Here is a 12,782-nt window from a genome sequence, read left to right as displayed (position 1 = left end):
TGGTTCCTTTATTGACTGCCAACTTTTTTTGTGGGAATCTAGTTTGCCTACATTTACTGAATTTTTGTTGGATTTGAACTTATTTACACTCTTATTAAAGCAGATGAGAAGCGAGAAGACAATGAAGAAATTTTCGATCTAGATGTGGGAGAAAAACCCAAGAGAATGTCAAATAGGGACTGAAAACCCAATCCACATCCCGGTGGGATTCAAACTGGGGGTCCTAGAGGTGGAAGGCAGGCAAGACACCACTACACCAACCTGACCGCTATAGGATTAGTGTTCTTTCCATTGACTATTATTATTCAAATGGTGGAATAAAGGGGAAATGTGTTGTTTGCGTGGGGAGGGGGGGGGGGGAGAGAGTGTACTCACTTCAATACTTTTCACAAAACAAATGAAACTAAATGGTGGCAACATATTCATAGCCAATGAAGGGTTGAGACAAGATTTTCCTCGCAGATTGAGTATGTTTTTAGGCATAGGGGCCTACCCTACACTGTATTTAGATAGAAGAGCCACCTTTTCGTTGAGGCCCTATATTCTGTTATTGCAACCTAGAAAATAACAAAATCTCTCCCTCTCTCTTTTATCGACTGATGTCGGAATCATGTTGAGACTTGCCCGTTCATGTAAGTCAGTTTGAAGAACCCGATATCACTGGCAACCACTTCTGTACAGCCGAGATTCTCCTATTTCTCCTTCCATGTTTTGGTGACAAGTGGCCAAATTTTATAGAGTTGCTTAAGCAAAAAAAATTGCTTAACAATTATATGATAAACCAAAATGAGCAGGACACCAGTAACAAATTGCACATGTGATATGATAGTTTGGCTGGTAACCTTTTTCATGTAAGCACAATTTGTTTGTCCTTAGCCATTTTTTGTACTGCTTAAAAGCAGCCTTATGAAATTGGGATCAGGTGATAAGCTGAGAGACAGTCATTGGTGACTACGTCATGAGTGCCCTGCTAGTCTTAGAAAATGCTGATTTTGTATAACTGGTGGAAAGTTTTTTTTTTTTGCCATAGGTCTACATTTTAGTAATATCATAAGTTGAAGTTTTGTGTTGCACCTTTTCCAGTCCCTCTAGCAGTTCCAGTTGCAGCAGTTGGTAGAGCGCTGGTACGTTAATCTGGAGGTTGTTGGTTAGAATCTCACTCTAGTCAATTCTTTGTTCAACCCCAATAATCATTAAAAAAATTACCCAGTCAGTTTCCCTTGTGGTTTATATTGATAAAACAATCTAAAGTAAAAAAAAAAGGGGGGGGGGGGGGGTTCTGTGTTGATATTGGTTATTTTACCTTTAGGTAATGCGGTTACCAAGCAACGAGGAAGCCATTCGGTCAACAGAGCTATCATAATTCCATTGGGCTGCAATAATTATTTTGAAATGCAAAGGATGTTATTTGTAGAGGAAACCAATAACTGCACAACTGTCTGCTTTATGACGATCTTTGGGTTTCCTTTTGTTTGCAATTAAAATTTAAAGGAGTTTAATTCGGTCTTGGCTTTATCCTGTTATGTCTCTGTCCATGGTCAAATCGTGGTTAGCCACAAAAACTAGAATGTGAAAAACTAGGCTACTAAGGGTTTGCTAACAGTGCTAATTGCATAGCCTGTAAACACACAAAGAAATGATTAACACATTGCTTAGCAGAATCAAGCTACAGCTCAGATTAAATTAAGTTTGCACTGTTTTAGGCTGTGGTGCCTGACTAAATTTTTGCTTAGCAAAGAAACTTGTCAAGCAGTATTTCTACAGTATTTTCTGAAACTGATGGGCCCTGGCAAAAACAAAGTTCGACGATCCCGCACTGAGCAAGCTTCACTTCTATTTTTGTTTACACTGCTATGCCTGCTAACTTCTGCGCTTTTTATACAAACTTCTTTTATTGATACCATACAATTCGCCGTCTGAGTTTAATCCACTCCCCCCAAGTAAGTTCTAAATTTATTTTTTTATTTTTGTATTGACATTTTGAGCTTTTTGTTTTATGACAACCTGGATTGGAGTTAATTATTTGGGCTGGGCCTTTTAAAACGAGATGAAAAGTCAAAAACAAACAGCTCACAAGATGTTCTCGATTTTAGGGACTTTTCGTTTTCGACGACGGATGGTTCTGCGACGGGTAAGATGACATTTGGCGTCATCTGCGCATGCGTCGGCTTTGAGGACGGTCGTCCCTCAATTTCTACGACAGTACTTTGGATGATTCTTCGTTGTGCTGAAAACGACAACGTTTAGGTGAACAACCGTCGCAGAACCATCCGTCGTCGAAAAGTCCCTATTATAACCACGGGGCGGGAGGCACATCATCTCAGGCCGCCCCCCCCCTCCCCCTCGCAAGCCCCGCCTCCTCGTATTTTTCGATTCTCGATCCAGAGATCCCAAAGGGCGCCCTCAATTGACACGACATTATGCAGGGAAAGTAATTTTCGTACGAAAGTAATAAAATCCACCTTCATCCATCTACTTTCCAGTCTAAATGCAACTGTTTGTATTTCCCTCACATTAAGAATCTTTCAGTATGTGCTCACGATGATTATCATTGCAAAGTCTGTTTAATTGAGGTGGATGGTAAGTATTTTCCACGTAGACATGTTATGAAAATGTCACTCATTGTTTTCCTTCGCAATACTTTTTGCCAGGGTCTTTTTCCTTGCTTGTTTTGCTTGGCAAACGTTCATTCATTCGGGGCATAAAAAGCCGCTTATACTGCAGAATTGTGTGCTTTATATAATTAAAAGACCAATAAATAGTATCATCCTCATTATTACCAGCACCGCACTTATGGTAATATTATGGGGGTGCTGCACCATTTTTGTATGTTTTTTTTAGTTAGAGAGGATGGGGGGGGGGGGCACTTATTGCCTGGCTGGGCCTGGCCTTGCCCTTGCTGGCCATTTTTGAAATGTTGTTTCTACATGTTCACAAACTTATTTAGGATACTTTTGCACATTTTTTCACTAATTTTTACAAAATGGCATTTCCCATACATGTACACAATTACAGTGCTCTTGTTTTAAAACATTTTTTGTATGATTATTGACGAGGTGTAAAACCAAGAATTAAACTAAACAATTTATATATTATTATAATTATCCCTCTGCTGGACCGTACTCTCAACTCAAGCCAAGGCCCAGGGGGTCATGTGGTGACGCTCATTCCCCAAATAGAAACTGAAAAAGGTGATTAGCGAGTAGCCATTCAATTGATTCTATGGTAGTATTGCAATGTCAAGACCACCGTCTAGGCCTATATACTAAAACTATGCTTTTTTATGAGGTTACTAGTCTAGGCCTATATACTAAAACTATGCTTTTTTATGAGGTTACTAGTCACTAGTGTAATGAACCTCAGTCATAGTTTTAAGACTAGAGTCTATTAGAGAACCACGGTATTATCCAGAAATGGTTATTTTTGTCTGTCCGTGGATCCAGTTCTCAACACAGATCATTGCTGGATTGAAAAGTTGTGTTGTGTGAATTGAAAAGGTCATACTCTATACAGGTCGGCCATGTGTAGCTTTAAAAGTGTCCATGAGCAACACATGGCACCCTGAAGTACTTTACGCAGGGTTGTATGTAGCTAGATCAATGTAAGTGGTGGGCGCCATCAATCAGATTTTATTTTTAACTACACCAAGGCCAGGTGGCTCAACAAAATTGTTCATGTTTAGTTATGGGGCCACCATCAAGCTTCAGGCGTGATGCCAGGTTTCCAAACTGTTCATGTTATGGGGGCCTAGTTGTGATAACGTAACCCTCCGACAGGAGGAGGGTTACGTTATCGCAACTAATAGGCCTAGGGGCCATGCAATAAATTGGATGGCATTTTAACTATGTGTTCTTTCTCTGTGACATTACATTCAGATACTCATTTATCATCAGCTGTGTCTCAGATCAACAGTGGAGAATATTCTGAGTTATTCTAGGGGAGGCACAATGTACTTTGCTCAGAGTGCTTGGCAAAAATTGTGAGTTGAGGGGTGCGTTTTGGTAGACGTAACCAATAACTGTTTCGTTCATTGGCCAGTGCTTAACCAATGGATGGGCAACTCAAACGACCGCCAAAATGCACCCCTTGACAGCTAGGCCCGCCCAGCACTGCCCACCAGGACTACAGCACTGTACATGTATTCACCCTTGGCCTCTAATACTTGAATACTTGAATACTTTCAAGTACTTGTCATTCCGTTTTAATTCTCTGTACTGAGTCATGTTACTCATTATAGCGATGCGATGCTCCAACAATTCATCTACATAGCAAGCTTATCCTCTTTGACTTTTCAACGTGTGACTACAGATAGTTCCAACCAGTCCAACAATTACTTGAAAGTGTGACTACAGATAGTTCCAACGAGTCCAACAATTACTTGAAAGTGTGACTACAGATAGTTCCAACCAGTCCAACAATTACTTGAAAGTGTGACTACAGATAGTTCCAACCAGTCCAACAATTACTTGATAGAATGGTTCAGTTGTCAGCTAGGATTAATTACGTGGAACACGTAATTATTTTACAACGATGACAGGTGTTTATCGTTCATCATCAATCATTAAAGCAACGATGACAATCAATGATGGTTATGAGATTACGGTTGCATTAGCAAATTGGTGTTTGTGTGGAAATCTTAACCTACCCAAATGTGATTAAAGAATATTTTTGAGTGAAAATTTGACTAGAGTGGGACTTAAACCTGCAAACCTCCAAATAAATGTGTCGATGCTCTACCAACTGGGCTATCTAGCCCTAATGTTGACAGTTGACCTATATAGTCAACATATCTGTGCATTGATATTGACAAAATAGGGAGATTGCCAACGACTGCCAACATTAAGTGGTTTAACCATAGACAGTTTTCATTTTACTGTCGAACATAGGTCAAGGATATATGCCACAGCATTCAGTTCAGTCCTCCTGCTCACTGTCTTAGCGTTCATCATCCACTTAGTTTTGAATGAGGAACTATGCTATTTTGCAGTATGCAATATGATCTCATGTGGTGAATGCATTACAAGTTGCCCTAGGTCATCCAAGTTCTGTCACATGAAACCTATCTTACGTCCACTGAACTGGCTGCCCATCAGGTCGCGGTCTAGCTCCTCCCTACCTATCTGAACTTATAACTATCACGCAACCATCCCGCTACTCCCTTCACTCCTCTCAAGGCATCACGCTGAACCACCCATCTTCCAAGATGCTACCCACACTTGGTGAAAGAGCCTTCGCTACTGCCGCTCCGAAACTGTGGAATAAACTCCCAATATCTATTCGTAATCAACAATCTGTCAATATGTTCAAAACACTGCTTAAAACTCACCTGTTCTGTTAAACATTTTTCTCTGTCAAGCGCATTTGAACATGTATATAATATGGAAAATGCGCTATATAAGTTCATTATTATTATTATTATTAAAAAAGTGTTGATGCCCCAAAATCCATTTCACTTTCGCATGAAGTGCTTAAATCTTCCAGATCCTCAAAAATCCTATTTTGCCTGTGGAGTTTATCTACATGTAGGTAGTGTTGTAGCACTCATACTCGGTAAGCTCATTTTCTAGTACTGCTCGAGTACCATTTTGCATGATGTACATATATACCAATCTTTACCCCTAACAGTTGTCCAGAACATCTTGGTGTTGAGTTACCATGGGGTTGTTACTTGAGGATTTAGGAGGGTCACTAGGGTCTGTAATCCAAGGTATACTGGAGTTGGTTTCTGAAAGAGCACAAACTTTCAGCTTTTACTTGTTTAAATACCTGTTTGAGTTTGCCATTAATGTTTGCTTGTGTTATTTTCTAATAGTGGAACTGTTACCATGGCAACTCGCAGAGATAACGGCCAATCTCAGCTGGTACCTGTTCTCCCCGGCTACCCGGCATGCCCAGCAACGACACAATCACTTCCCAGCGACACCGTTTTACCGAATCTTTTGGAGTCCAACAAAATCAACAGGTAAATTATATCACAGCCGAGCAGTCAAGCGCACCGAGCTCAGGCTCTGGTGTTCTTGAAGCCGTTTTTATTTGTTTGAGTTTGAGTCCCGATCTTGACACTTGTGTTATCTTAATCATGACACTTTATTGACTTTCATTATTGCTTCGTCCTTTAGATGGGTAGTAAAGCTGTAGGTCCACAGCAATTGCCGTATTGCCCTGTCTGCTTTTACTGTGCTGCCCTTTGCAAAGTTGTTCCCAATCCAAATTTACATTTTCTTCACAGAAGTTCCTGTCACCAGATGGAAATTGCTGTGCCCCTTCAAGTACATGTAGCTAAGTTCAAGGCCTGAAAATGGCCGCGACATAGCTAATTTTTTACACTGCACCATGGGTTTTGTGTTTTTCAATTGAGTAACAATACCTAACTGTTTAACAATAAAAACAAATTATGTTCAAATGTTGACAATGCTGTTGAGTAATTATGAAGTATACTTAAAACCAATAAAATATCAAAGTCCTATATAGCGCACGTATCTACCAAATAAGGTACTCAAGGCGCTGAGTATGTACAAACTTTCAGAAAGATAGGTTATTGTAGTGATGAATTTTGAGACCCAATTAGTTAGCACCTTATAAGGATTTACAAGGTGCTACGGCACATTAAAAGCAGCCACAGCCAGGAACACCGAGGCGAACCCCTTCTCTTTTCGATATGTGCACTGGGTTCTTTTACATGCGTTACACAACACTTAGGACCAACGGCTTTACGCCCCATCCGAAGGACGAAGCAATGGTCAAGTGTTTTGCTTAAGGACACAAGTGTCACGGCTGGGGATTCGAACCCACACTCTGCTGATCAGAAACACCAGAGTTTGAATTCAGTGATCTTAACCGCTCGGCCACGACACTACCATAATAAAGACAAAATGAGATCAAACTTCCAAACTAACCTTATCGCTTTTAAGAATTTTTTTTGATAAATGCGTCAATGAACTTGTTCAACTTATCTGATGCTCTTATCTGCTCGACAAGAAAATCCCTAAAAGCCCTCAAATAGCGCTCATATCTGTCAGTCAGTGACACTCAAGGCTCTTCAACATTTTAGGGTTGAGCAAAAAAAAACAGCTCTTAAAGCCATTATACACTTTCGGAACAGAAAAAAAAAAAAGTTCACAGACTACAAATAACTTACAGGGTTTACAGAAGGTGATGGTAAAAGATTTCTCTTGAGATATTATGCCATGAAATGCTTAAATTTTTGAGAAAACATTAAAACAATAATCAATTCTCGACATCGAGAATTACGGATTTATAGTAAACACATGTCATGGCACGGCGAAACGTGTGGAAACAAGGGTGGGTTTTCCCGTTAATTTCTCCCGACTCCGATGACCGATTGAGCCTAAATTTTCACAGGTTTGTTATTTTGTATATAAGTTGTGAAACACGAAGTGTGGGCCGTGGACAATACGGTTTATCGAAAGTGTCCACTGGCTTTAAATTGGTTCCTTTTGTCCAGCATGAATAAGGATAATGTTAATGGCATCATGTGTATGTTTCTTTGATCCAGTACCATGCTTCTCCTCAATGAACCCACGTCTTGACACTCCTGGGGTGACAGGTCTTTTTCTTCAGCCGCGCCACGCATCTGGAACTCTCTACCACTTAATCTTAGATCTTGTCTTTGTACCACAAAATTCAAATCTCTTCTCAAAACTTATCTTATGTCACAAGTTTTCAAGGACTAATTTTGTTGTCTATTTCTTTTGTTTTGTTTTTGGTTTTACTGCGCCTTGAACACCCAGCAGGGTGGATATTTACGCTTTACAAGTCTGTATTATTATTATTTTTATTATCTACCCCTAGTTTTATAAAATCCTTTGAACACACAGAGAATCTACGCTTAATGAGATTATGTGTATGCGCATCACAGCTACAGGAAGTTACTCATTCCAATTGCGTGGTATGAACATGAGCACCACATGAATTAAGACACTGCCTGTTCCCAATCGGATTAAAGCACACCTGTTGGTGCGATGCTTGCCTCCCTGGTCCTTTGTCCTTGTCTGGTACAATCCCTCCCTGGCCTTCAATTCAAATTAGGGTTTGTATCAGGGCGATTGGGCAGAAATGTGCATATTTGGCTTATATGTGCATTTCGCTGGTTGATCCTTCCCCCCCCAATAAAAAAAAAAAAAAAAAAAGTTAAAATGTTTCAAATTGCAAAGATTGACCGGTTGAAATCAATCATTAACATCGAGTACAACACGTTTTGACGACCTTCTTTTTAAATCAGCGTACTGCGACCAAACTTACTAAATTTGTACCAAAATGCCCCACAGTTTTGAAGAAAAAACCTCTATAGATCTTGCAAAAAAACAAAACAAACGGTATAAAATTATATTACAACACAAAATACCAAAAATGATATATATTATCGGTATTTTGTTTAAAAACGTGACAACTGTTAAGCTTTTCTCCTGAAGACGAGCAGAGTATACTAGTTGAAACGTTGAGACCAATCTCCCTCAATTGAGAGTTGTTACATGGTTGTACCCACAAGTTCACTATTATTTAGAGTTTATTCTCAACTGTTAAGCGATCCCTGTATTTGACCAGCTATCGTCACCGCCCCCTTCTAAAAAAACCTTATTAAACACCATGGCAATGAAGTGACAGTTCGTTCTTTCTTTGAATTACGGTCCTTTGATGACAGTGAGGAAACTGTACTCTTATATATTGTGAGCAATGCAGATTAAGTGGAATTGGACATTTCCTTTTACATACATAAATACCAACATTTGAAATCCTGTAACAAGAAAGTCACAGCAGTTTTCTCTGCGTTAAACGCTGGGGTGTGGGGGGGTGGTTGGGGCGGGGGACATTATGAAGTACATACCGGTCACATTTTCATTGCGGCCCACACAAAAAAGTGCTCCATTATTCCTGCATTTTACATGACTTTGAGTGCAGGGCAAAGTTCTGTTTTATTGGAGATTGCAAACAACTTAATCAACTGAATCTTAAGTGACCTCTTTTGGTAGTCGATACATTTTAAGGATGAAGTTGTGCTTAAAGATCATGGATTTTTTGTTTTGTGTATAGCCAGAGTATAGCTTGCCAACTGTATACCATATAACAAATTTATATGCCCCTTTATTCATGTTGGGGCTTGGTTCAGTAAAACAAAAAGGGCAGAGCTACATTGCAGTGGACACTATTGGTAATTACTCAAAATAATTATTGTAATGGGGAGAGGTTGATGGTATAAAACATTGTGAGAAACGGCTCCCTCTGAAGTAACATAGTTTTCGAGAAAGAAGTAATTTCCGAAGTGTGCGTTGTCATGCTGCCCTTAATATGGCCGGAGATGCGGTTGGTGCCGTCCTTAATCGCAGGGCCACTTTGTCTCTGTCCTTTATTGAACGGCCTCGACACTGCCGGTTTTAAACGAACGCCCAAGACCTTGTACCACCCTTATCATACATCCCTTTACAACATGATAACAACACAAGCTCAATTGTCTCTTTATTTTCAGTCTGCAAACAACTGAAACGGCAACAACTAGTCACAGTGACACTCAAATGATATACACTGGTTACCACCCTGTAGCCAAGTACCAAGCAACGTTAGACAGACCAACAGCCAATGAGGGCATGACCCTTCATCCTGATCTGACCAATGAGCTGAGGGCGTTACAGGTGGAGTGCGGATTTGAAACCACAAGCGATTTCCTTCACCATCTGGTGGTTTCTGAGCGAGTAAAAAGGTGAGATCTATACCTAATGTCATGGGTGCAGCATTGTTCATCTAGTAGTACAAAATCTAATTCGCTTACAGGGTTTTGATACCTTTGGTAGATATTTGGCCATGAAATGAAAATGAATTCCTACTCTCTGTAAATGAAGATATAATTTACCTGTAGAAGTCTCAGCTTCATTAGTTGTCAAGTTTTTTTTTTTAGATAAAAGTGAAAATCACAGAGCAATGTTTTCAGGAGAGCAGCGTAAACATGTTGTTCATGCTAAAATATGTTCATCGAGATGAAAGACAAAATATTGACATTGTTTTACGCGATCTGGGGCATTCTACCTGGTTTTATCTATGATTCAGTATACAATCCAAATACGCTACTTAGTGCATGGGGAGAATCTTGCAGTAGGGATTTTGTACATAGCAATTATGAAACTCGGTTGTCTCAGCATATTTTCAGGGCGTGATGAGCTGGAGTGGATTTCACAAAGAGTTGAGACTAGTCTTATCTCGAGTTAGGAACTTAGGACAAGCCTTCAGTTTTAAATAACTCCCATATGAGTCCCAGGACTAAGTTAGGATTATCTTTATGACCCCTTGGCTAGTTTTTTTTTAACAAATTATTTTTTTCTTCTCCCTTTTCAAAGATTACAGAAGCTAAACTCATCAGCCAGGCGGAGTTTATCTGCAGAGTCTTCCATTCCTGACTTGATGCAAGCTGCCAATCAATGTTCGTATCCGAGCTCCACAAACACTGTCGTGAGTTCCAACAACAGCTGGACTGCATGTCGGTTGGAGAACTCCCTGGGGGATCGGACTCTGGTCGAAGGCGCTTCACCAGAGGGGCAAGCCAAGCCAAACCACGGCGGCCAGACTAGTGGTGTCGAGTTGGCTCACTACGCAGTCAAGTCAGAGAGGGTTTCAGTAGGGGTTCAAGTCAATTTGTGCCAGTGTCGACTTGAAGACGAGTCAGGCTGCACCAACAGGAAGCAGTCGCGGAAACTCAAAGGACGTATCGTGTCAAAGGTCAAGAAGAATGGCACATGTTCACAGCGAGGGGATCGGGATGATGTGAAAGTTGGCCTGGCTCTGAGGGAAAGAAGATGGAGCATTAAGACAAAGGGAGTTCGCCAACCCAAACAGCGCTTTTCCTGCAACACAAAATCAGCGCCCAGGGAGAAGCAGGAGTACCTGTGTGAAATATGTGGGGCTACTTTCAAATGTAGGCGGAGCCTGATCCCCCACATGTGGGAGCACAGGGGCAAAGCGTCCATCCACAAGTGTCCACACTGCAATGTCAGTTTCCCGTACGCATGTAGGTTAAAGCGCCACCTGATAGCCAAGCATCCTGAGCTTGAGGGCGGGCCGATACGCTGTGCAACGTGCGGAGTCGAAGTCCAATCTTATACTACGCTCAAGAGCCATATGCGCATCCATACGGGTTACAAACCTTTCAAGTGTACTTTCTGCCCCAAAGCGTACAAGTGGAAGACAGGGGTGGAGTATCACGAGCGCTCTCACACGGGCGAGCGTCCCTTTCCTTGCCAGAGATGCACCAAGGCGTTCACCAACAAGTCCGACCTGAACCGCCATCAGACTGTTCACACTGGAGAGAAACCCTACGTGTGCCAAAACTGTGGTAAGGGATTCACCCAAAGGCACACGTTAAAATCCCACTGTAAGAAACATCACCCCGCTAGCCTGTCCAAGGGCAACTTTAGGGTTACTGTTGCATCAAAGCAACACCATCCTAAAGTGAATACAATATCCCAGGCTATGCACTCTTCAGAGGAAGCCGCATTCATTATGGGTAGTTTCCATGATCCGGCACCAGCCAACCACAGTCTGGAGCAGATAAAGTTTACAAACAACGGCGCTCAGCAGAGTCTACAGAGACGGGAACCCACAACGCCTACTGAAAGAGAGATTGCAGAGGTGGTGGTTAATATGCTCGCTCAATGATGTGCCCTTTACAAACAACGGCGCTCTGCAGAGTCTACAGAGACAGGTACCCACAATGCCTACTAAAAGAAGATTGCAGAGGTGGTGGTGAACATGCTCGCTCAATGATGTGCCATTCGCGTTGTTAAGATCCACAGTATGTATAGCTATCGAAATAGAACACTGAGCTTGACTTCCCCATATGTCGTCTGTGGATGCTGCTTATCGCACGGCGTGACATGCGTGTATGGCAAAATGATCATCATGTCAGTGCACATAGATCATTTCTACGTGTTTTCATTGGTGTTCATAACGTCTACTGTATGGCAAAAGGAATGACGATGCGAAATCAATAAAAGTGGTCTCACAACGACAAACCCATGGTATCTTAGATTTTAGTGTTCGGGTTGGCGTAGTGGTTTCTTTCCTCGCCTTCCACCTCTAAGACCCATGTTCAACTTCTGCTGGGGGCATTGTATGTGGATCGGGTTTTCAGTCTCTACCTTGTTGTATGTGTTTTTTACCTGAAATAAGTCTGTGGGGATTTTCTTCCACATTGAATACTGGAACTTCCTTCATTGTCTTCCCTTCATGGGGTTCTTAGTAAAGTGATTAATTTAATTTTTCTGAAAGTCATTGGCTTCACAACCAGAATTTTTCTGAGAGTGATTGGCTTCACGACCAGAATTAGTTAATAATAATGAATAGTCCCCAGTGTTTTGAAAAAAAAACCTGAGCTGCCAACTCTCCCTGATTCTGCAGACAGTTTCCTGAAAATACAACCTAGTTGTACGATTCAATTCAGTCTGTAATATGCAGCAATGCCTGTGAACAGAATTTGTGTTGGCATTTTAAAGACAGTGGACACTATTGGTAATTGTCAAAGACCAGTCTTCTCACTTGGTGTATCTCAACATATGCATAAAATAACAAACCTGTGAAAATTTGAGCTCAAATGGTCGCCGAAGTTGCGAGATAATCATGAAAGAAAAAACACCCTTGCTTTCAGATGCTTGATTTCGAGACCTTAAATTCAAATTCGTGGAAAATTACTTCTTTCTCAAAAACTACATTACTTCAGAGGGAGCCGTTTCTCACAATGTTTTTTACTATCAATCTCTCCCCATTACTTGTAATCAAGT

General features: G+C 41.0%; 1 protein-coding gene across 1 annotated transcript; it reads left to right on the top strand.

Moving 5' to 3' along the window:
* Positions 1-2,408: 2,408 nt before the first annotated feature.
* On the top strand, positions 2,409-12,560 carry LOC117291936 (zinc finger protein 567-like). The gene is made up of 4 exons (XM_033773956.1): positions 2,409-2,580; positions 5,813-5,962; positions 9,485-9,715; positions 10,347-12,560. Exons 2-4 carry the CDS (start codon positions 5,826-5,828, stop codon positions 11,659-11,661), a joined length of 1,683 nt encoding a protein of 560 aa, XP_033629847.1. The 5' UTR covers positions 2,409-2,580; positions 5,813-5,825; the 3' UTR covers positions 11,662-12,560.
* Positions 12,561-12,782: the final 222 nt, after the last annotated feature.

This window comes from Asterias rubens, chromosome 6 (assembly GCF_902459465.1).
Source record: "Asterias rubens chromosome 6, eAstRub1.3, whole genome shotgun sequence".
In the NCBI taxonomy this organism is placed as follows: Eukaryota; Metazoa; Echinodermata; class Asteroidea; order Forcipulatida; family Asteriidae; genus Asterias; species Asterias rubens.
This window is presented reverse-complemented; position numbering and strand designations above follow the sequence as displayed.

Bases quoted from the DNA above. Each gene is read 5' to 3' on its own strand.
- LOC117291936 (XM_033773956.1), top strand. From the start codon at position 5,826: ATGGCAACTCGCAGAGATAACGGCCAATCTCAGCTGGTACCTGTTCTC. The intron at 5,963-9,484 runs GTAAATTATATC...CTTTATTTTCAG, and splicing joins GAGTCCAACAAAATCAACAG to TCTGCAAACAACTGAAACGG. The intron at 9,716-10,346 runs GTGAGATCTATA...CCCTTTTCAAAG, and splicing joins GTTTCTGAGCGAGTAAAAAG to ATTACAGAAGCTAAACTCAT.